At 48.8% G+C, this 22,131-nt stretch overlaps 7 protein-coding genes across 7 annotated transcripts; 4 read left to right on the top strand and 3 right to left on the bottom strand.

Annotated features, from left to right (window-relative positions):
- Positions 1-4,404: 4,404 nt before the first annotated feature.
- BKA55DRAFT_557091 (kinase domain-containing protein) lies at positions 4,405-6,117 on the bottom strand. Its single transcript, XM_046191766.1, has 2 exons — positions 5,398-6,117; positions 4,405-5,342 (listed from the first exon to the last, which is right to left on the bottom strand). The coding sequence occupies exons 1-2, from the start codon at positions 6,005-6,007 to the stop codon at positions 4,567-4,569; spliced, it is 1,386 nt and encodes a 461-aa protein (XP_046053556.1). The 5' UTR covers positions 6,008-6,117; the 3' UTR covers positions 4,405-4,566.
- A 388-nt stretch (positions 6,118-6,505) lies between these two features.
- On the top strand, positions 6,506-7,356 carry BKA55DRAFT_224195 (uncharacterized protein). The gene is made up of 2 exons (XM_046185251.1): positions 6,506-6,807; positions 6,861-7,356. The coding sequence occupies exons 1-2, from the start codon at positions 6,671-6,673 to the stop codon at positions 7,156-7,158; spliced, it is 435 nt and encodes a 144-aa protein (XP_046053555.1). The 5' UTR covers positions 6,506-6,670; the 3' UTR covers positions 7,159-7,356.
- Positions 7,357-8,512: 1,156 nt separating this feature from the next.
- On the bottom strand, positions 8,513-10,928 carry BKA55DRAFT_635364 (uncharacterized protein). The gene is made up of 2 exons (XM_046197008.1): positions 10,739-10,928; positions 8,513-10,660 (listed from the first exon to the last, which is right to left on the bottom strand). Exons 1-2 carry the CDS (start codon positions 10,779-10,781, stop codon positions 8,772-8,774), a joined length of 1,932 nt encoding a protein of 643 aa, XP_046053554.1. The 5' UTR covers positions 10,782-10,928; the 3' UTR covers positions 8,513-8,771.
- Positions 10,929-13,051: 2,123 nt separating this feature from the next.
- BKA55DRAFT_557086 (uncharacterized protein) lies at positions 13,052-13,815 on the top strand. Its single transcript, XM_046191765.1, has 2 exons — positions 13,052-13,486; positions 13,540-13,815. The coding sequence occupies exons 1-2, from the start codon at positions 13,327-13,329 to the stop codon at positions 13,707-13,709; spliced, it is 330 nt and encodes a 109-aa protein (XP_046053553.1). The 5' UTR covers positions 13,052-13,326; the 3' UTR covers positions 13,710-13,815.
- A 126-nt stretch (positions 13,816-13,941) lies between these two features.
- Positions 13,942-14,397, top strand: BKA55DRAFT_534780 (uncharacterized protein; the record flags this gene model as incomplete). Its single annotated transcript, XM_046189626.1, has 1 exon — positions 13,942-14,397. The coding sequence occupies one exon, from the start codon at positions 13,942-13,944 to the stop codon at positions 14,395-14,397; it is 456 nt and encodes a 151-aa protein (XP_046053552.1).
- Positions 14,398-15,081: 684 nt separating this feature from the next.
- Positions 15,082-19,150, top strand: BKA55DRAFT_557084 (uncharacterized protein). Its single transcript, XM_046191764.1, has one exon. It carries the CDS (start codon positions 15,135-15,137, stop codon positions 19,002-19,004), a length of 3,870 nt encoding a protein of 1,289 aa, XP_046053551.1. The 5' UTR covers positions 15,082-15,134; the 3' UTR covers positions 19,005-19,150.
- A 302-nt stretch (positions 19,151-19,452) lies between these two features.
- On the bottom strand, positions 19,453-21,884 carry BKA55DRAFT_734174 (uncharacterized protein; the record flags this gene model as incomplete). Its single annotated transcript, XM_046201252.1, has 3 exons — positions 19,453-21,617; positions 21,670-21,758; positions 21,809-21,884. 3 exons carry the CDS (start codon positions 21,882-21,884, stop codon positions 19,752-19,754), a joined length of 2,031 nt encoding a protein of 676 aa, XP_046053550.1. The 3' UTR covers positions 19,453-19,751.
- Between the last annotated feature and the right edge of the window lie 247 nt (positions 21,885-22,131).

Here is a 22,131-nt window from a genome sequence, read left to right as displayed (position 1 = left end):
GTTAACTAAGACAATGAGGATACCTCCTATCAAGCAAGGAACAGAGACAATTCAGGTCATGGATGTGTACCTCACGTTACAGTCAAGTACCACAGACGCATAATACCTGTCATAACTTACAACGTCAAAAGGGGTTCGTTCTCTTTCCCTGCTTGAGATGTTTCTTTCCTTTTCCCCACGACAAATTGCTCCTTCCGCGTCTGCCGTCCATTTCTTGGGTATCATCCATCTCTACGAATGGGCAAGTGCAACTGATGAATGAAACGCTGCGCCACCTTATTAGAACATGTTAAGAATCAGGGGCATCGATGGCCCGGGCCCGTTAACGTCCCGCACAGGCTTCTGCAGGTACAGGTACCATATCCGCCAATCGCGCAGCAGCGCTTGCTTGGTGCCCTGGCGGTTGCCAATTGGTCGTTTGGGTATTTTTCGGCGAGCCACTAAAGGTGCTGGATCAAGGCATCAAAGGCACTTGCTTTTGTTTTTTGTTGCGGATTTTCCCCCTAATGGGAGTATCGTAGTCCGGCGCTGTTTCCCCAGACCGCCACCGCAAGCCACTGACGGTTTGTCGCGACAGATGGTGCCAAGGAATCCTCGCTTGCAGTCAGACCGTTACCGACTCGCTACTGGGAAATAACGTTTGGCAGGTCACTCACTTGCTCGTTCCCTGACCTGGAAGGGTCACTTGTTAGCAGCGAATGGATGCTGGGAATTATCGCGATTCCATTATCAAGATTGGAGAATGTTTCTTGACAGATCCTAAAAATAACATCGCCATGTGATTAACCCTCGCACTTGTTCCTCTCCGTGGATCTACAGCAGGCCTCCGAAGAAACCACGATTGAGTAAACCTTACACCTTCAGCATGTCAATATGGTTCAAACGCGGGTTGCTACGTCAAAAGAGATTACAGCACCAAGGGACTTGGCCTATTTTCCCTTTTGCAGCATCTCGCCGATTGATAGGAGAACGGAGATATTGTAGGGCCAGTCCATATATCCACCGTTTCCACCGGACTTGACGGGGATGCAAATCACGGAAGCAGGCCATTTATAACGGACAAGGTTCGTGGAATAAGTGATCATGGATCTGGCTAACACGGCCAGACGCAGGCTTGGCATAACTGATGGCCTGACTGATTGATTCCAATCGCTTTATTGGTACATCATCTCGAGGCCTCATTTGCTGTGATAGCTCTGAACAGGATGGAAGCTCCAATTCGCCGCCTATTGCTATTCATGATCACTGGTCTTCCTTAAGGCTAGACTATCCCCAAGTCTTCCAGGTACTGTGATTACTGGGAACTTGTTAGTGGACTACGAAACATGGCGCTTGCGTACCACTCGAGATCTATGCATAAGAATCACAGTAGGGTAAGGAAACGTGATATAGACTCTCAGCTATTACTTTCATCATGCCGAAGATGGCCAAAATTAACAACGCCGAATGGTCTCGTGGCTACCCAGCTTCCATCTCTATCTTTAGCACGGAGGTACTGGCGTTCATTTTTAGCACCTAGCGCTACCACCCGTCCAGTAGCATGGCGAGACAGATCCTGGGCGCGTGTGTTTGACGCCAAGGAGTCTCAGGACCAGGCCGCCCTAGTCTGTTTCAACATCAGGGCAGCCAATCATCAATTACTGAGCAACGAATCTGCGACGAGGCCAATGTCTTCCAGCCCTATCACCCTTCAGAGGTTTTTTCCTTCACTATCTTAGCAGATCCTATTCTGGACCTGAGAGCATCCCAAAAGAGAGGTCGCAAGGGAAGAGCGACTAACAAGGACTCTCGGGTCAGAATATCGCAAACCTACCCGTCCGGTGTTTCTCAAGTCCGGAACGATCGGCAAATGCTTGTTTGTTTTGGCAATCATGAAGTCCCGGGTAGGTTTCGGCGATACAGGAAAGTATTCGCCTGCAACTGAAATCGAAGCCAAACAACATCCAGACACGATGCGATTCATTATGGAATAATTTGTCAGGTTGAGGTGTCATCTGAATGTCTTCAATAGTCAACTGAATCCCATACCAACCACGTTGCAATGTTCTGTCCCAGAGAGAGCTTTGAAGACAACAATTATCTGTTTGCTCTTACAATATCAAAGTTTGAGTTACCAACCTTGAAACTATGCTTACTTGGCTGGCACCAGAATGGGAAGTGCACGGATTGTTTCATTCAAAAGTTAGAATGACGAAAAGGGCAGCTTGAATAGCCAGTCGCAACTTGTGGTAGCCCTGTGCTTCACCTGAATCCCCAGTCTGCAACCGGCCTTAGTCAACAACGATAATTTTGATCTCGCCGGACCACACAAGCTGACTGATTTCCTATGTCGTCGAAATTGCAGCAATACTTGCCAATACTGACTTATCAAGTGACTAGCTGCAATCGCTTACAGGATTTCGACCGCACACTCCACCGACTTCCGCGCACTCGAGATCAACGGAACTATTGATGAAAGCTCCGGTGGCTTGCTCGCGTCATGGCGTCCATGAGCATTAGCCTACGTGCGCTACCAATCGACATTGATGGGGCCCCATCCAACGCCTGTTCTTTAGCTTAAAAGTTTCTCTGTGATGGTATTCCCGCAAATAAGAAACGATGTCCCATGTTCACAACGGCGAAAAGCGGTATTCCAAAAATGGTTCAAGTCAATAACCAGGTTGAGATCTTTATGGAGTCCCTGTGCTGGTACTCCTGATAACATCGAGAAGACCATGTCGGTAATCTTGACAACGTACCATCGCCGTTGTCGTTTCGTTTTCATCCCGGGATTGTCATATTGTCGATAGCTTGACTAGCTTCTTCTGTATGCCACCGCGTTCAGTCGCCTAAAGCCCAGGCTCGCGGAATAAGGTCGAACCATCATCGAATGTAACGATGCCCTGAAGACCCCTGAAGACAGAACGATGCAGCGTTACAACGCGTGTTCTTGGGCCGGACAGGGGAGATCCCGGCCGAGACTAGTTCGAGTGTCCTGTTGGGTTCGACTTAGCGTTTTCTCTTCTGGTCGTTCCATGTTTCGAGTTACGGCCGTGGCGGCTTTGGATGAAACTTGCGATCTGCCAGACACTACTCTGTACACAAACGGTAGTTGTATTTTTTGTTTTGAACGTTGAGGTGACATGGTTCTTTGCTTTTTTAGTAAGGTCAATTAATTGTCACCAACAAGTAACAACCAGAAAACGATCTTGAGAGCAGACCCTTGCGAGGCACCCAGTGACCAGACCGGTCGTACGTTTTCATGATAATATGTTTCCGCAGCAAACGAAATAAAATTATGCTCAGGCTAATTCTGCTGCAATATGCTGATCGTTAGTCACCTCATCTTCGATCGATTAGACAGTGGATTTATCGTTCAGGTGGTCGATCAGCTCGCGCCAAATAACTCCACTGATCGTCATATCCAAGCGTTATTCTTCGACCTCCGGGCGTTTCACGGACTGTCTCCAGCTTACACGGATCACAGCTGACTCACCTTGCAGCAGTTGGGTTCAGCCAGGAGAAAAAGACTATCACATTGGCGTCGAGCAGAGTCCTGGCATGTGTGTCTGCTGTTGCATTTCAGTTGGTTCACTTGTCAGTTTCCTTGCAAGCACTTGCATGGGTATGGAGGTAGCTTTACAACCTCTCAGGGGAACCAAAGGTTTCTATGACAATTCACCTCCACCAACCCTGATTGAGTTCACAAGACCCAACAAAGGCTCAGACTTGCGAGCGTACCTGCATTTATCTTCCGAGTTCCGTCCATTTAGGGACCGGACGGATGCTGCATTGGGTTGTACAAACCTGAACTTGGCCGATTCCGTTACCACTTCGGGGAGCTAGGAGGTGGCTGTGAAGTTTAGAAGTTTCCATTTCTTTGCCTTTCTTCCGAGCTGAGTGGTGGAATTCTTGCCGGGTTCACTCATCCTGGTCCTTCTTCCGGTCAACAACGGAGTTAAGCAATCACAGTCCCATAGTTCTACCGTGAACTGAGAAATTCCGACCCAATCCGCGTATCACTAAGCTGGGTTCTTCATCACTGGACTATTGTGATAAGTAAGGTGACCAAAACCTGTCGAGAGTGAAAGCACAAGCTTTACAAAAGCAAACAGAGGCTTTCATGTGACAATCAGTAGCTATTCTGGAAATTGACCGGGGCCAGTTTCACCATGGAGAGCCACTTGAGCACGAAAATCCCATATTGCTAACTTTCTCAATGAGTTAAGCATTCAGAGTGCGCATTGGCCCTCTTAAATTCGAAACGACGATGTTGAAGCTGAAGAAAGTCAAACACTGGCCTGCCGGCCTGTCGATGTGACTGGGAGGGAGGCCTTTGAACGCAGGAAGATCTTCCACTTGACCTGTCACCTATCTTGGAAAGACATCTGGCACGGGAAATTCATTGCTCAATACTGGATATGATCGTTCCGATGCGATCTGAATGAATTTCTTGATTTCTATCAACGGTATCTAAATATCATATATCCCCTGATCTATATATCACCAATGACGAAAGTTCAACCCAATCGCATGGGAACATTCAAGTTCAGTATCGCATAATGAGTTTCCCTCGTCAGATCCCTTTTAATCCAGGAGTTTACGCTCCCAAGCTTTCTCTGCAAGAGGTAGAGCCCACTTACTCATCCACTCCGATCGCAGTACCTGATCAGCTGTCATCCGTTCTTCTGGTCTGAAGCGTAGCATCCCTTTGATCATATCTAGAAAGGCGTGACTCTCATCATGATCCATGTGTTCCGTGCCCTCTTCCATTCTCGGTTCCTGGATATTCATGTGAAAGCGCTTTTCAAGCGACCAGAATTCCCTTTTCCCTTTTGGCTGCCCGTCTTCCTCAAATTCATTCAACTTTGCCTCCCACTTCTCCCACCATTCCTGTGGTAGTGGGCCAAGTGCATCGATCTGGTCAGCAATTACCTCATCCCAATTGAAGAGAAAGCTGCTCATAAATGGTCCATCACCCATGACCTCCCATACCATAAGTCCCAGGCTCCATATATCAGAGGAGAACATGAGGGGTTTCGTGGGATCAAACTTAGCTTCTGGTGGCCGGTTTTGCAAGTGCGTATAAGACATCAGTCTGGTTTCCTGTAACGGGTTGAAGGCTGTTCCAAAATCGGCGAGCCACAGCTTGGCTTCGGGCAGCAAAACCTCGTCGCTGGGTTTGCCGAGCCAGTTTGGCGTATAGACTTTCTTTGGCACTGATGCTGAGGTAACCGGCTGACCGTCGGTTCTAGCCACGGGGTAAGGCTCTGGCTTATAGTATTTCTCATACACCTGTTGGATGGAGAGGTGGTCGATCTCAGATCCAGGCAATTGGAGCAACACATTTCTTAGATGAATGTCTAGAGAGGATCAGATGTCGTCTGAGCGACCCAAACACGTGGGTTGGGTACTTACCACCGTGAACAAAGCCGGCCCGGTGGACGTATGCCGTTGCCATGATGAGCTGTGCAGACAGTGCCCTGGCTACGTCAAGTCGGAATGAGTTGTATCTAGAAGTCTTGATCGATTCGGCCACGCTACATTTGGCCGGTGCAGTGACAATGCAAGGGTGTGTGCCGTTAGGCCCATTAAGTGTGAAATGATCAAGTACTCGAGTGATGAGGTGACCAGAGAATTCGTTGGTCGGATTGTCAGCCAATTTGAGGAGAACGTCTCTCTCTTTGGAAACTTGGTCAGCCGTGCCGACTTTGACGGCGACGTATTTATTGAGCTTCTGGTCGCGGGCAAGCCATATAGTAGAATAACCGCCCTTGCCCAGCTTATCGACTATGATATATCGCTGATTCAGCTTATCATTAACCTCAATGGGATGGTAACCTCCAGGACAGTACCTGTCGATATTTTCGACATTCCTGTAGAGCTTGTAGGTTGGGAGATCTGCAGTGGTGGTAGACATTGCTCTTTGAGACAGATTGCGGTAGTGGTAGTAACGCCGTGTCCAGGAAGTGCAAAGCGGTAATCTCAATTGAGGCTCGTGAAAAAATCGGTAGCTCCGGTGAAGCATCTCGGATTTGATTTCGAACTGGTGAGCTTATATGATATCTCGTCAAAGTCTCAGTGAAAGCAATGGGCGTGCGAGACCTGCACATGCCGAGTCCAATACTCAACTGGTAGTGGATGCCAGTGGAGGCGACCGGCTGCTTGAAACCGTAAGGTGCCAGAGCAGGAAACTGTCTTAGTCAGCAGGTAGACTTTTTATAGAAGTGATGCCATTGGAGGCAATTACATGGTGTGGCTTAGGTTTTCCACTCAATTGAATACCGCCCGTAGTAGCCGCCTGAGCAACTCCACCATGGTCACTTTCTGATCAACAATAAATATGATCACCAACAACATCACCAACAGATGCTCTTGTGCTCATGATGACTGGCTGCAGTTATTAGTTACATATGCGCGCGCTTCTATGTGTGCATATTGGCAATGCCTCTGGCGGTTACTTGATATGCTAGCCCGAAACCTTGACGGCCAGGGCATGGATGATTCTACAATTGAACCAACATCGACAGCGAACGTCTTATGATGGGCGAAGTAGATTACCATAAACTATAAATTCAACGCATTTCTCCGACTCAATTGTGTTTGGCAAACAATCAAACGGTCTATCTCATCTACATCACAATACTCCATCACAGCTCAAAACTTGAACCACATCTAATCGTCCACCACAATGTCCACTGTCAACCGAGTTAAATATTTCTTCCACAAGAACGCAAGGCTCACGGAAGAGAAACGAGAGGCACTAGTACGTCTGGCTTACCAGACAGCGACTGCAAAGAATCTGTATCCGAGAATGGTCTTCATTAGGTACGTCCTGGGATGTTTTATTATTGTCACTCGAAATTCTGACTCCCCGACAGGTCTGATATTCACGACACTACCATAATCAATGGCAGATACCAGAAAGACCCCCTTGGCGATCATATAACTATGTGTTTCAAGGACGACGAGCATATCCGTGCAGGCACCCATATTGCTTGCCATGGTTATGTCGACGACAAAACGAGCCTGGAGTTTCGTGAGACCACAGACACCCCAGAAAAGTCCGACTCTACCCTTAAAAGGAACGATGAACCTGTGTGGCCACCAAACAGCAAGCTTTACGAGTACCCCCACGATGGCTATTACAGTCACCTGGATGGACAGAAGAAGAAATAGCCTGTAGTTAACTAGAGAGGTGGGAAAGGTTATGGGCTGCCGGACGTGTGTAGTTAAATCGAAAATAGTCATTGGCTTTGTCTCGGCTTCTCTTTCTGGTAAAGGCCGTGTCAACAGGTCAGTGGCGCAAGTGATCAGTACATAAGATGCATTTTGTCCCTTTCGTAGAACCACATGTAGACATAATCAAGGGCCAATTCAAACACATATAGGTACCCCTAGCATGAACAGACATGGCCTACTTCCATCTTCCTAAATCCACAATTTTATTCATCAGCACCATACTATACAAGGCTGCCATAGGTCAACCGATGTTTTGTGCAGAAACTACTTCTTTGTTTATGGCGGTGATTGTTCTTGCGGGATGGCACAGACTGGCCTAAACAGAGCTTATCTTGTTGTCATCTTTCCCGAAAGTGTGTTCGGTTCATGAACATACTAAAGTGCCCAAGAGAGTCGTAGGATATATATACCTTCCTGTATATCTATTTTATGATATTCCGTTCTACTCTCTTACATCGCACATTGTTCTTTGGTGATCGAACTGAAGACAGCACGAGAAAACTAACCCACACGACACAATCTTTCAGTATGGCTCCAACCAGGACACGCAAACAGGTCCGTTTCAGGGATCAATATGAACGCCCCAGGAATAAGTTCTCCTTAAATGAGAAAAAAAAAAAAGTACGGATGGCATCAATATTCTCACCAGAAAGGATGAAATATGCCGTTTCATTACCGGCGCTCTCTCTAGATTTCTCAAACCCATTGAGATTCCCACCAACACCCATCTCATTGAGCATCGGCCCTGGGGCGCAGGAGGTGTATATACCGTTCGATCTGTTGAGCCTATTCTGCCCAATACTCGGTATGATCTCGCCACGCGTGTCATTATACACCATGAAATAGGGTGGGTGCAGGTGATCTTCTCCATTGCGAGAGGTTTGTTTGATAGAGTCTCACTTCCTCCTGTGCAATGGCTTGAAGTGCCGAACATGGAACTTACGTTGAACAATGGTATGAAGGTGTGCGTTCAGATTGAAGACTCTATCCATGGACAGTTGTTGGCTTCTTATCTCAAGAAGTTGGACTTGCTTGAGTTGCTAAGGAATGGACCTGCTGATTTGGGAAACCCGCAAAGAGACAGCGGGGGAGATATTGAGATTGACTGAAGAGGTTACGGTAGTCATACAGATTGTAAGGTATTTTGGAGTTAGGAGTCACGGTGGTGGAGTTGGACTAGGTTGCAGCCATGGCCTGGTATGAAGGACTTCACTGATCTCAGTTGGTAAAATTGACCTAGATTCCATATTTGCACGTGTTTTCCCATTAGACTGTTTATACACGAATATTTGTTCGTGGAAGGTTTCTGAATATATAATCGTTTATCATAAGCTATTACGCATAATATAACAAAAGGTGAAGATGAGAAAACGCCAAGAGACCCTGAATTCTTAACAATAGGAGATTGTGCCGGGTAACTGAGACCACAAAACTCGCAAAAAACTCCTTAAACTAATGGACCTTTGTCATGCATCGATACAATAGAACCATGATGTAGTATGCAGTGGCATTAGTATATTCTGAATATTGATCCATTATGGCACTCAAGCTTATCCGCTGCCTTGCATCCTCCGTAGTCTTTCCTCTGCAGCTCGTGCTCTCCTCTCACGCTCCAACCTCATCCTCATCTCCGGCGTTAAACCTCTCTCCTCTGCTTCCCTCCTCTCCTGTGGTGTCTTCTTGAGCCCCGCCACCAGAGCATTTCCCTTCTGTTTTCGTCCCTCTGAAACCTTTGGGCCTTCAACTTGTAATCTTTCCTCCTCGGCGCGCCGACGCTCAGCCTCCTTGTCACTGGCTTCCTTCTTCTCTCGCTCGTCACGCTTATCGGCTTCAGCCTTGGTAATGGCTGGCGGCACCTTGGCATCATCCCAGGACCACTTGGACTCCCCAAGCTCGGAGCGGGCAACCCGGAAGGCATCCCGCGTTGAGCGTTCGCCAGCAAGTTCGAAGGGTGTTTTCCCGTCGCTGTTCTTTATAGTAGGATCCGCGCCACCACGAACGAGAAGACCCAGTACTAATGGTGCAGCGTTTTGCGCAGCAGCGAGATGAAGTGGTCGTGGTGCGTGGTGATTCTGCTCCACAGGCTGAAACTCGAAATCGGCCGATATGTTGTTATTCTTGAGATATGAGAGCAGTGCGGGTACTTTCGATCTTCGCACAAACGCTTGAAGTTGAGACGTGTGGAGCAAAGCAGTCTCTTCCTCTTCTGTCAACTTGGGTTTTGAGGGCTTCGTACTCGTCTTTGTCGGGGTCGCAGACTCCGTATCCTTCTTCTGTTCCTGCACAGGCTCTATCTCGCGGACTTTGAGTCGTGTCAGCTCGATAAAGGATCGCATGAGTTCATTCTGCGTCGCTCGCCGCGTGCTGAAGGGAAAGCCCCGCAGTCGAGTATCATTATGCTTCAACACCTGTCCCTCATATGGACCGAAAAGCGTTCTTCGATTTGTTACACCTGTCGCTCGGATGAATAGCAACTCTGATGTGTCGATGAGGGCTTTCCAGTCTTGGAGAAGGGTCCTCACGTCCTCTACCAAAGCTTGTTCATTGTACCGTCGCAAACTTGAACCAGCTGAGTGTGCAGCACCCTTCGCATTATCGTTGGCTGATTGAGAACCACCTTGCTTTCGTCGGGTTGTGTATCGATGGAAGGTCTTGTGCGCAAGTACTGTCGCTTCCCGATTCATGGTCGTGCCGCTCTTGTTGGGCCGTGGGGCAAGAGATACAACCATCGCCGCAAAATGACCACCTCCAATCATGCAGAGAAATATGTGAGGGCCCTTGTACGCGACCTCTGGTAACGCACCCTCCTTGGGAATCTTGGGCATGGATATAGGCTCGACCTGCTTCTTCTTCAACACCTCCACCAGATCCTGGTTTCTTTGTTCCTCGCCCGTCAAGATTGCGCGATACATGCCGAAGTAGGTCTTCTCTGGAAGCAGAGGAGAGCTGAACCATACTAGAGGTGGTTTGCCGCGACCTGGTTTTCCTGCAGTTTCGTCCTCATCATCTCCGTTTGCATCGTTCGCCTTATCAGCCAACCTCGCCTGCTTCTTCAAAAGCGCAGTCAGTGTTGACTCTTGTCGGCCATCTTCCTCCTCCTCTTCTGACTCGTCTGAATCAGAACCTGACAATGATTCGTCTAGGTTGCCAACGAGCTTCTCGAATTCTGCCTCTGACACGGGTTTTTGTCCTCGCAGCTTTTGTTTGAGGTTATAGTGGTGAAAATCAGACTTAAGATGCCCCCGCTGGTCAATCACTGTTGTGAATGTGAGACCGCATAAAGAGCACGCTTGTGTCCCAACGAGAGTCGTATCTGACGATGAGGCGCTTTCAGAAGGAGATGTTTTCGTGGATTCGGCAGCAGCAATAGCTTCGGCTTCGGCATCTGTATCAGATTTGAGTACCAAAGTATTCAAAACCTCGGCGGGCAGATCATAGACTGGTCAACACGTTAGCACTTTGCGACACTCAGACACGCCGATCCATGGCGGGGGAGGGGTCTGAGATGAATACATACGATACAAGGGCCGCCGAAGAAGATCCTCGTTCGTCTTAGCCATGGCGACTGATATATGTACTTGTGGGAGTACAGAGAGCCTGGCGGGAGAATTGGAGTTGTTCTGAGCTGATGTCTCTGTCGCGATATTTGAACTTTTTAACAGCCCAGCTGAGGGCCATGCGTCTGCGTCATAGCGATTGACTCTGCGCCCCACCAAAGCTTGAGTCAACCGGCCAGACAAGAACCCCGCAAAGCCACAGAAATGGCCGCACCGCCTCAATTCTCACAGTGTGTCAACTGCTAGAAGTGGAGAACTCTCTATTGAGCTCTATTGTCCACACCCAGACATCTACCATTTTATTGGTCCAGAGTTAGAGTCCATTAAACCCTCCACTAATGACACCCCTCCTCTACAGGTCCTCCCCAAGCTCTTCTTTTACAATTCTTCTTCAATCTTCATCGAAATCTTTTTGCTGTGCAGTACAATTGTCTTCAATCTTTGCCCTCAAAACAATCATTCCAGCAATTAGTTTACATTCACGTTTCATCCCAATTCTCTCATCTTTCTTCATTGTCTTCTCCAGTCCATTGCACTCAAGCTTCACAATGGCTGCAACCCTCGAATCTATTCTCAGCACTGTCTCCATGATCGAGCATGAGCTTGCTACTCGTGAGGACCTTGCAGCTATCAACAGTGCAAAGCTTGACGCGGTCAAGAGTTCCATCAAGCAATTCTCCAACCCCAAACCTCAACTTGCTGGTAATAACCCACAGCATCTTAAAGATGTGATGCAGACTGAGCAACTCTTGCGTGCTGCTTGCCTCCCTAGCAGTTATCAGAGAGCACATGCTGTTCAGTTTCACGCCCGGGGACTGCCTAAGCAGGCTGTCGCTCAAAGGGTCAATTGGACTCAGCCTCTAACTCGTGCTGCGACTCGCGTCAGAGCTCGTCAAATATCCGGCAAGTCCCCTTGTACCGACACCCGACACCCAGCCCCTACCATCGTTCAAGCCCGAGAGCTAGTCAGGTTCATCAAGTCTTCTCCTCATGCCCGTCGCATGCCCCTCTCTAAGATCGCTGCTACCCTCGGATTGGAAAGTTCTGAAATTGCCATTCGCAATGCTCTCGGTCGTTACGGGTTCAAGTTGTACCCGGCCGTCGTTCGTCCCTACATTAACGAGGAAACCCGAAAACTCCGCCTTGAATTTGCTCTCAGCCATGTCAACTGGACCATCGAGCAGTGGAACAAGGTTCTCTTCACTCTCGAAGTCCGAATTTCCCTTACAGACGCACATGAACCCTTGGTCATTCGACAGTCCGAAGAGGAATTTCACCTTGACTGCATCAACGCTGAGCCTGCTGAGCCTTCAACCTGCAATGATACTGAGCTGTACTTCGCCCACTTCTCAGGCCTCACGGGTAAGGGTCCTCTCATTGCTTGGAGCCGCGACGCGGACAACAAGTTCGGCCCCCTCAGCCCTGAGAATCACTACAAGGTCATCTTCCCAGGCTTCTCCAAGTGGATTGACGGTCAGCCCTCTGGATCCCGCTTCGCTATGCGCCCAGATATGTGTGCCCACGCCGCTGTTGCCGTCAAGGACGAGGTGCGAGGACGATTGATGCCCATCGAGCACTTCCCCCCCGCCTCACCCGACCTGAACCCCATTACCGAGATATTCAACTGGGCCAAGGCCAATCTCAAGAGCGACAAGGACAGCTCTCTTTTTGGGGAGGTCGCCGAGTGGCGTATCCGGCAAGTTGTACGAGGCACCTGGAACAACATACCTCAGGAGCACATGAGAGCACTCATTGAGAGCATGCCTCACCGATGTCAGGCTGTCATTGACGCCAACGGGATGTATACCCGAGACTAAATATAACAACTACGACTCACAACTTCACGATTACATGAAAGAACTGCATTTACGCTGACGACCAAAAAAGTGACGACGATACGACAACAAAAAACGGCGATGGTTGACGAGAGATAACCGGCATGACTGGGCATCAATCGACAGGGGTTATGAAAGGGGGGCAGGGACTGAGATTATGTTTATGATACCCATCTGTTTCAATAATGCTACACATTTACTTCCAACAATCTGCACTGTGCTTATGCAGTGATTGTGTAGTCCCTGTGATATCATCGCCAGTTAAACGTTGGTCCAACTGCGGAGCAGAGCTCTCCATCCATAGCAAAGCTTACCCCGCACGTCAGCGCTCCAGTTCAACCCTCCAGGCGGTATACCACCCTAAAACTTGGCACGCGAGCTTAAGCTTTATGCTACCGCCGCACCTTATCTTGGTCTGGCCATCCCTGTCGAGCTGTCCACCAATACTTTTTGGTATCAACGTCACTGCACATCATTTTTCAGCTGTGAAAGTACGATCCCCCGGTCTCACGTACATGTCCTTGTTTTTAGTTGCGTCAGTGGTTTCTTTGCCATACAGTGAATCAAGAATTGCTCCTTCCCCCGCCTGATGTGCTGCGTGACTAGTCGTATAAAAGGGAGGATCTCGTCCGCTTCTTGATCTTTCCATCTTCATACTCATCAACCTACATACTCCAAATTCCAACCTCGAACTCAAAACTCAAATTATCATCATGGATTTCGTCAAGAACCTTGCCGGTGGCAACAACAACGCCAACAAGACTGAGGGCCAACAGGCTCCTCCCGAGGCTGGCGGTAGCTTCATGGACAAGGTCAACGGAATGGCTGGCGGTGGCGCACAGGGCGAGAAGAACGAGGACGGTCTTGACAAGGGTAAATATCTCCATCTAAATTCCCATATATTTCTATACTAACAACCTTTGCAGCCGTCGATTTCGTGCAGGAGAAGTTCCTCGGTGGAGGCGACCAGAGCAACGAGAACGCCGCTGAGCAGGCCAAGGACGAGGCTATTTCCGATGCTATTCGCGACCAGTACAAGACCGCCACAGGCAGCGAATTCCCCATCTCCGACAAGGACAAGAAATATGGAGCTTAAAATGGTGTCGAGGATCACGCGAGCTCTGAGGCAAGAGCGAAAACAAACAATGTACGATTAGATGATGACAGCACCTGAATGATCACGAAACCTATTACGTTCTAATGAGACAATCCTTTCCTTGTTGATGTGAATACTATTCTAAGCTATCCCCTTTTGTCAAGTAGCCTCTTACCTATTCACCATTGTGAGAAATGCCACCCTTTCATCACCTCAAGTTCATGCTGCCTTGATGCAGATCGCCACCAAAAAAATCTCATCAGCCATTGAAAGTGGTCGGCGCGAAGGCCATGTCCGAGTTGGAGGAACATCCTCATCCTTCGAATATCAGACCTTTCAGTCTACCAACTTACTCCAGCAGCTTCAATGCCTTCATGCGCATGAAAACAACCGTCTGCAGATGATCAATTGCGAGAGGCAAGTTCTCGCTGGCAGCCAGGATTCGAGCTGTCTTGACGGTGCTCCTGATCTGTCGGCCATTCAGAGGCATGCTGGCCAGTTTCGCAATCGCATTACTGTCTTCAGCCAGCACCTTGTTCTCTCTGACGAGGAAGTTGTACCAGATCTTGGCCCGGGAGGCTGGCTCCAGATCCTGGAAGACGAACGAAAGATCGGCAAAGTGAGAGGCAAATCCGGAAGACAATTGCCCAACAGCATGACCTTGAGTAGCAGAGCGGGTTTGGCTTAAACAGAATACACTGAGGGAGAAGATTGCTGCAAAATAAATCCGAAATCAGACATCTCGTACTGTTTTCGCATATCTTGACTAGGTGCCTTGTCTTATACTGTGGTGATCCACATCCTGAACATCAAGATGATAACTCTATGCCCAAAACTATTACACAATTTTCATTCTTCTATTGCTGTTACAACAAGTCAGCAAGAAAACACTTTTCCTGTAAGCTTGGCCTTTATGCTTACTGCTACTCCCCCCACCACTTCAGCTATATCAGTCATACGCCGATCCAACAAGTGGAGTATCACAACATGATGATCCCATAGCATCCGCAGAACTCCAATAATATTTTCTGAAGTAGCACAGGTTTAAACCACTTCGAGTATCATCCTGAAATTATGATCCAATCCTGTCAAAGACACAAAGTCGCCCTATGGGGTTCTTAGGGACGATAAAAATATCCGGCAGACCGGCATAATCAAGTGGATGAGATGCTGCCGAGTTGGGAATGGAAGCAAATATCTATTGGCTTGTCCAAAAGATCTGCTGTTAATCTTCAGTTTAACTTAGTCGCTAATGTTAATAAGAGTGTCGGGTACTTCCTTCTTGGTCTCGCCGGACACCTTTCCGTCTTAGGCTGCTGCATCTAACGGCAGTAGCTGGGCTGACGCTATTTAAGTGACCGCTTCCCTGCCTCATATCACAACAATACATCATTTCAACGACGATTGCATTCAATCTTCACTACAATGACGCGCTGCAATGAATCAGAAATCATAGATGATCTCCGCCAAACTGAAAGTGCCACTAAGAGAAAGCACACAATTCGCCAATTCACAAAAGCCTTACGACGTGAAGACCGCTTCCAGCCAGCATGGGACGCTGCAGGAGGAGCTTCAGGGCTGGCCCGCCTGATGGCCGAGTTCAGCATTCGAGACGTTCGTGATATGTGCAAACGTCTAGGTTGGACGGCCTCAGCTCAGAAAGCACAGCCTCAAAGACGTGCAGCTCTTGGAGAATTGGTCACGATACTCTACGAGGGGCGAGAAGATGATAGGCCTCTGGCCAGCTTCTACCAAGACATCATCCCGGCGTGTAACCTTGAATTGGTACAGAAGTTTGAGAAGGACAGGAGGATCGAATGGACCCCTCCACAGACCAAGCGTCTCTTCCTAGGTCATCGCGAGCAGCACGAGGATAAATTCCTTGGTGAAATCTTCTCCAAGGACAAAAATATTAGGTTCTACCAGCATAGAAGGCTTTTCCGTGGCAACATCGGATTTTGCGAAAAGATCTTGACAATTCTTCTCGCAAAAGAAGGCAAGGTCCACGTACCATCTGATTTGATCGATGAAGTGGCTATGCCCGTGCTTAGGCGCCTTCTCAAGAGCAGATATGACGACGGAACTCGCATCAAGTACCTTAGTCTTGTACTCCAATGTGTCCAAGAACACGAAGAAGAAATTGCAGGGCAGCTTGTTCTCAGACAAGGTGGCTTGCTTCAGTACACTGTCGATCGGTGGGCCAAGGCTGCTGATGATAGTGAAAGCAAGCGACAATATGAATCTTGTTTGGTACAGGCGATCGAGCTTTTACCGAAAGAGAAATCACCAATCGACTTGGAGAGAATACGCCAAACTTTGAGGGTTCCCTGGGAGCTAGATGTCGATGGCAGATATGACTTTTTTCGTCTCTTCATTTTGCATCACAAGGACTATAAGATCGACATCGAAAGCGACTCGGAACAAGATCTTTCCCGACTCAGGAACCTTCCTGAAAGATCTTGGCCCTCTGACCTGTTTTTCACCATTAATTACAAGAAGTCGTTGCGTCTTTTTGAGAAGCTGGAAAGCCTATTTCCCAAGAACGACTTCCTTCAAGTTGCGAATCAGAGCGGAACAATACTCAATCAGTCTCAGGGACACATCAAGCACAGTGGCTTTGGGGACGTTGAAATTGTACGAGCTTTGCTGATCTGCAAGTCAAACACACAAGATGAGCACCCAGGGTGGAGTGATCGCGCCATTGGTCTCATCAACGAGAGGAAAACGAATGCCCAACAGGCTCGTGAGGCTGTGGAGCGCGCATACTGGGCGAGAAGTGCTTTGAATCTCTGCGTCGCCGTTGGAGACCTGCAGACTCTGAACGACACTATTATCTGGTCTCGGCGCTTCATCAAGGACTCTCTCACAAGCTATAGTTTGTTCAGTGTGAAAGTCTTCAAGACAAAGGAGATTGAAGAAGTGTTGGGTGCTATGCCAGATGAGCGTGTAAGCTCACCAGAAGCTGTGGTATCGTTCACATCAGCCCTACGCAAGAAGTACATTGAGTTTGCAGACTATGTTCTCATCAACATCGTTGAGACTGCAACACTCGCAGTCGGAGAGCCCGGATTCAAAGTTCAGAATTGGACCTGGCTGTTCAATCTCGTTATGGCTGTGACTGGCCAACGCATGAGCAGACTGGAAATGTTCTTCAAGAATCTCGCAAAATGCTCAGAGGCGGATCGTGAAAGATGTCAAAGGTACATGATGGAAATCGTCTGGAAGCCAACAACGGATTTGCTTATCGAAGCTGGAGCTGTAGTTCGAAATCCAGCTTTAGCGACCGCACATGGCGGCTCGCTCTTCGACTCTCTCACCACTTCATCGAATCGTGAGTCTGTCAAGGGTAGCCACGTATACCGTTTACTTTCAAGAACATCTCTATCGCCTCCCTTGCTTGCAGAGCTGGCACGATTCCTTATCGATAGGATGAGGGAGCGACTGGGATCTGAAGCCATACGTGCGCAGATGCAGGATATTGTATTCGTCATTGACCGTCTGGCTTCTAGCGATCAGCCATCACTGGCGTGTCCCTTCATTCGTGACTTGGTCCTGGACAATGAGGGCGCCAAAGAAAGCTCTTCTTGGCACCGCCATCTTCTCAGTGTCGGCTTCCTCTCTGTCCTCCCTGCCAAGGCTGCAAAGGAAGTACTATACACTATGGCCAGTGCGATTAAGGAGAAGATGCGAGAACAAAACCAGAACACGGACGCTAAAGAAGAAGCAGAAAGATCCAAGGAAACCACTGAGGACGCATCAACAGATCCCAAGCCCTCTCAGAGACCGTCCATCAAGGTTACTACTGTCAAGATGCTCGCCCAGATCTTGCAGTATAACCTCTTCATGGACCCCTCTTCATCCTGCGAAATTCTGGTTGGTCTCCTTGCGGAAGCACGGCATATCGATATCCGTATCACCATCACAAACAGTCTCTTTTCAATTTTGGAGGAACCTACTTGCCCAGCCACTCTACGAAAACGAATTCTTGACGCGCTTGAGGAATACATCATTCCAGCAGCCGCACAGCTCAACGAGAGACGCGGACTGACTGAAGCTGATTGGGTCGCTGCTTCGACTCAAGACACTCCATTGCCTGAGATTGGCAACGAAATTCCTCTTCTAAAGCTCTTGATCTTGAAAGTTCGGGGGCAAAGTTTGAACGAAGAAGACAAAAAGAGGCTCGCGTCACTGGTTATGGGTGCAATAGAGCAATCGGCTGTCAACAACACCCGCTGGATGAAACTCTTCTTGGCTAAGAACAACTTTTCTCTCGACGAAGAGATTCCACATCTCCCCGTACATCTCACTACAGTATCTGCTCTTTATGGGCAGCTCCAGCCCTACACACCTGTATCAGTCTTCAATATGGTTCGCTCCGCCGCACTAATCAATATCGACCCCAGCCCTGGCATACAACACATCACAAAGGCCATCCAAGAGGACCCGGAGCTCGTTAACTCAAAGGCAGGCAAGCATTGGGTTTCACAATTTTCCAACCCTGGTCGCGATTCGTTCAAGTTCGGAATCTTGCTGTCTGCGGCAATGGTACAGCAGAGTCCTGCCGACCGAGACTCTAAGCTGGCTGAGAATGGAGTGTCTTTACAGATGCTCCAGTCCTTTGTGATAGAGTACACCAAGAGATTGCTCAAGATTGGCCAAGCCGATATGGTGATGACGCTCGTCATGAGACTTGGCGGCGGACGCTTCGAGGACCGACAGAATTGGAATGAATGGAGGGAAAACTCGGTGCCCACGATCAAACAGATAATCTCGAAGACAGAAAAAGTCCAAGAACTTATCCGTAATAAGGAAGTCGAACCTCGCAGGCTACCCAGTGTGTTCCGGATGAGACTAAGAACGATACCTGTCCCCCTGTCCGATGCAAAAGCCGAAGAAGAGCAGACATTCTTAGAAGAGCTTTACAAGCTCATCGGGGACCTCGGAGGACGTCAATATCATCCGTATCATATGGACTTTCAGAAACTCAAGGAAGAATTTGACTACTGGCCCCTCACACAGTCATTCGGCCGTGTTGCACTCAACTTGGCAGAATTACAGGACTATGATCTTGCTTCCACAGAACAGCCAACACTCAAGGATTATCTCTGCTGGGAGGTCATAGGTCATATACTCACCAAGGCAAAGGATCCAAAGGATGAAAATGTTGTTCAAGATGTCAGGCAGTTGATGCGGAAGTGGGAAACTTGTGAGGATGAAGCAATGAGGTCAATGGGGATGAAGTTCAAAGGATTGCTGAAAGATCATGCCGAAAAGACTTGGTATAAGCGAGAATAAAGAAATAATTACGAAATTAAAAGATGAATCTCGATCAATTATCACTCCCTTCTGAGTCCAAACGGATAGGCATAAACTCAACAGATGCCGGTTATGGAGCGGCGTGACCTTGAATCACCTACCTCATGGAGGCTGGTAATGTTACAAGGGGTACCTGGCCAATTCTGGCTATTGGTTCTTATATATTACAGGCTCACGAAGTCATTGTAGTGTCTTTTCAAGTACAAATCGTTCAGAAACGTGTCATTGCATTTGGGTATGTTGCTATAACAATAGAAACTACAATAGTATCATGCCATTTCACGGGTTTCATCCACCACCATCTACTATCTAAACCACCAATCAATACAGATTTCTTTGAAACAATGCAAGGTCTTTAAACTGCCACACTACCCAGGCACCCAGGCTTATAAACACAAGAAAGAATGTAAGTCATAGCATCATATCAGTAGCCATGAAGAATGTTGCCACAAACACCACCAGAATAGGAAAAATAATCGACGACTGTGAGGGTCTCTGGGCTTTTGTCGAGTCGCTTGAAATAACGAACGAAGGCTCGGGCATGCCTGACTGGGTCGGAATGTCCGCTTGGACAACCGATGCCGCTGAAGCAGCGCTGGGTAGGGCAGGGATGTCATCCGCAGCAGTGTCATTTTCCTGACCATTCTCTTGCCTTCGTTCTATGTCAGCCATGGCACGTTCCTTCAAATGAGATGGTGATGAGTACATTGAAGGGCCATTTGTCGGCTAGACTGTCATGACCTTTGTTGCTGTGCTCTCTACTTGCGTTGGTATAATTACTGTGATGACCTGAGGTCCTTCATGGGCGCCGCCAACAGCGTTGGAATCGGTAGGATGAGGGGGTCCTGGTTGAACAGGAAGTCCTGGAAGCTGAGGTGAAGCTGCTGGTGCAGGCAGAGCGGATTTCATAGGTGGTGCCGTGATTCTTGGTGTTTCGGGCCCGAGATCACCGTTCCCGTTTCCGTCATCACTGTTGCCACTTCCTGTACCGGAGCCTTCCCATCCAGCGCCATCATCGTCATTTGTAGGATTATCTTGTGGGCCGCTAGGGGCTTGGCCTTCTGGAGAAGTTGAAGGCGGAGGCGCAGGAGGAGGGTTAGCTGGTTGTGGGATTCCTGGGTCACCATTTCCTGGACAAGAGCCAGGTATTCCACCGCAAGAGACCCCGTTGTCAGGAGAAGCGTTTGTATCTGGTTGAGAAGGAGGGGCAGCTGGTGATGGACCTACATCGGGAGGAGGCACATTAGGACTACTCGGTGGCGGAGGGTGTTCAGGCAGGTTGCTAGATCCTGGATCATGCCCACCGTCACCTCCTTTGTTACAAGGTGAGTTTTCGTCCCCAGGGCAGTCATTTGGAACAGCAAGGGGTGCTGGCTGAGGAGGCGGCTGGGGCGATGAAGGCTCAGAAGAGCCACAGCCAGTGTTCGCGTTGGGATCCGAGCACTCATTTCCATTGCTACCATCGCCACTTGGAGGCTGGTGAGAGGCGGGGCAGTCTGGTATGCCGACCTCAGCACCACATGGAGGGTTTCCTTGAGCAGGGACGGGACCAGGAACAGGAGCGGGGCTTTGGGGACTGGAAGAATCCGGTGCTGGAGGTTGAGGTCCAGGAGATCCAGGAGGTGGCTGATTCTGGTTGGCACACTTTGGATTGTTGACATCAAAAGAGCAGTCCACTGAGCCGTCAGTATTTGGAGGAGAGGTTCCAGCAGCATTATTTCCAAGAGAGTTAGCATCTAGCCCTGGAGGCGCGTTCTCATCACAATCCTCTCCCAGGCCACCAGTTCTATCTTGATTTGACGCTCCTTTGCCTCCATCAGGGCTTGAGGGAGCTGGTGCAGGGACAGGAGCGGGTTGAGGTCGTGGATGTCCTGGGTTATCTTGGTTGGGATTATCAGGTGAATTATTTCCATCGGCAGCATCTGGTCCTGGAGCAGGAGGGGCGTTGGGCTGGCCATCCTGCGGGGGACTGTTGTTTGCAGGCGAGTTGGCAGGAGCAGGAGCTGGAGCCGGAGCTGGGGCAGGCTGAGATTCGCCACCGCCGTTGCCAGATTGTGAAGGTCCATTATTGGAATTGTCTTCTTCGCAATCGGCGTTAGGATCTGAGGACTCAGCTCCATCATTACCACCGCCTCCTCCAGTGCCTGTACCTCCCGAAGGGCCACCTTGACTGTTACCCGAGCCTGCTGTGTTTCCTGGTAAGGGCCCATTGTTTGAGCCTGTGGCACCCCCTGTTGGGCTTGCTCCGGCATTAGAGTTGCCATTCCCAGCTCCTGGGGAGGCAGAGGAACCACCATTGGGAATAGATTGGTGAACTGAAGCGGTGGGTTCGGGGAGAGACAATGTAAGAACACCATCAGAGCCGGCTTTGCAGTCGACAGACAAGCTAAAACGACTTTCAAATCCGAAGCTGGCTGAATCAGAGCGTGAGACGAGAGGCATGAAGTGCCTCGAGGCAAGACTTATATGTTGTAGTTCCACTGGAAGGAGATTACTGATGGAAGCACCATGATGAGAACAAGTGGAGATAGTATGTGCCAAAGCTTGACCATACTGATCAGTGCAAGAACTGGCTAGACATGAGAATAGTTCCTGTGGATATAGTCAGCAACCATCACTCGATGCAATAGAAGCAACCACCTACTCGCTGAACGGCCATGTCATAACAGAGACCCTCAACAGTAGAAATACCATGATAGTGCATAAGTTCGCGAGAGCAAATGGTAGCACATTCTACAATCTTTGTCAGAATATTCATTGGCAAGAAGGCTTAGAATCCTTACCTGGTGTAGGTGTATCGAGGCTGTATGTACAGCTAGCTAGGCTCGATAATAAGCCAGCGAACAAATGAGGCCGCATGGCTGTTTGAGAAGCGAGAAGTTATTATGGGGGAAGTGTGCAGAAATCGGGTGCTGGTTTAAACGACAGTACCAAAAAGTGAGTGAGTGATCAAGGGATGGGTTCCAAAAAGAGAGTGAGATGCGTTCCAAAAACGAGCTTGAGCTGAAGCTGAAGACAACGGATGAAGATGAAAAGTCAAAGATCGAGGGCATCTTCAGGGATCAAGAAGTAGGCGGATGTTCTGATGCATAGGGGGGAGGTGCGG

This window comes from Fusarium redolens (assembly GCF_020744475.1).
Source record: "Fusarium redolens strain MPI-CAGE-AT-0023 chromosome Unknown BKA55scaffold_3, whole genome shotgun sequence".
In the NCBI taxonomy this organism is placed as follows: Eukaryota; Fungi; Ascomycota; class Sordariomycetes; order Hypocreales; family Nectriaceae; genus Fusarium; species Fusarium redolens.
This window is presented reverse-complemented; position numbering and strand designations above follow the sequence as displayed.

What these genes read in the sequence shown, in the direction of transcription:
- BKA55DRAFT_557091 (XM_046191766.1), bottom strand. Translation starts at nt 6,007, where the DNA reads ATGCTTCACCGGAGCTACCGATTTTTTCACGAGCCTCAATTGAGATTA. An exon ending in GGCCGGCTTTGTTCACGGTG is followed by an intron (nt 5,343 to 5,397) that starts GTAAGTACCCAA and finishes GATCCTCTCTAG; the next exon opens with ACATTCATCTAAGAAATGTG.
- BKA55DRAFT_224195 (XM_046185251.1), top strand. Translation starts at nt 6,671, where the DNA reads ATGTCCACTGTCAACCGAGTTAAATATTTCTTCCACAAGAACGCAAGG. An exon ending in CCGAGAATGGTCTTCATTAG is followed by an intron (nt 6,808 to 6,860) that starts GTACGTCCTGGG and finishes ACTCCCCGACAG; the next exon opens with GTCTGATATTCACGACACTA.
- BKA55DRAFT_635364 (XM_046197008.1), bottom strand. Translation starts at nt 10,781, where the DNA reads ATGGCTAAGACGAACGAGGATCTTCTTCGGCGGCCCTTGTATC. An exon ending in TCTTCGGCGGCCCTTGTATC is followed by an intron (nt 10,661 to 10,738) that starts GTATGTATTCAT and finishes CGTGTTGACCAG; the next exon opens with TCTATGATCTGCCCGCCGAG.
- BKA55DRAFT_557086 (XM_046191765.1), top strand. Translation starts at nt 13,327, where the DNA reads ATGGATTTCGTCAAGAACCTTGCCGGTGGCAACAACAACGCCAACAAG. An exon ending in CGAGGACGGTCTTGACAAGG is followed by an intron (nt 13,487 to 13,539) that starts GTAAATATCTCC and finishes CAACCTTTGCAG; the next exon opens with CCGTCGATTTCGTGCAGGAG.
- BKA55DRAFT_557084 (XM_046191764.1), top strand. Translation starts at nt 15,135, where the DNA reads ATGACGCGCTGCAATGAATCAGAAATCATAGATGATCTCCGCCAAACT.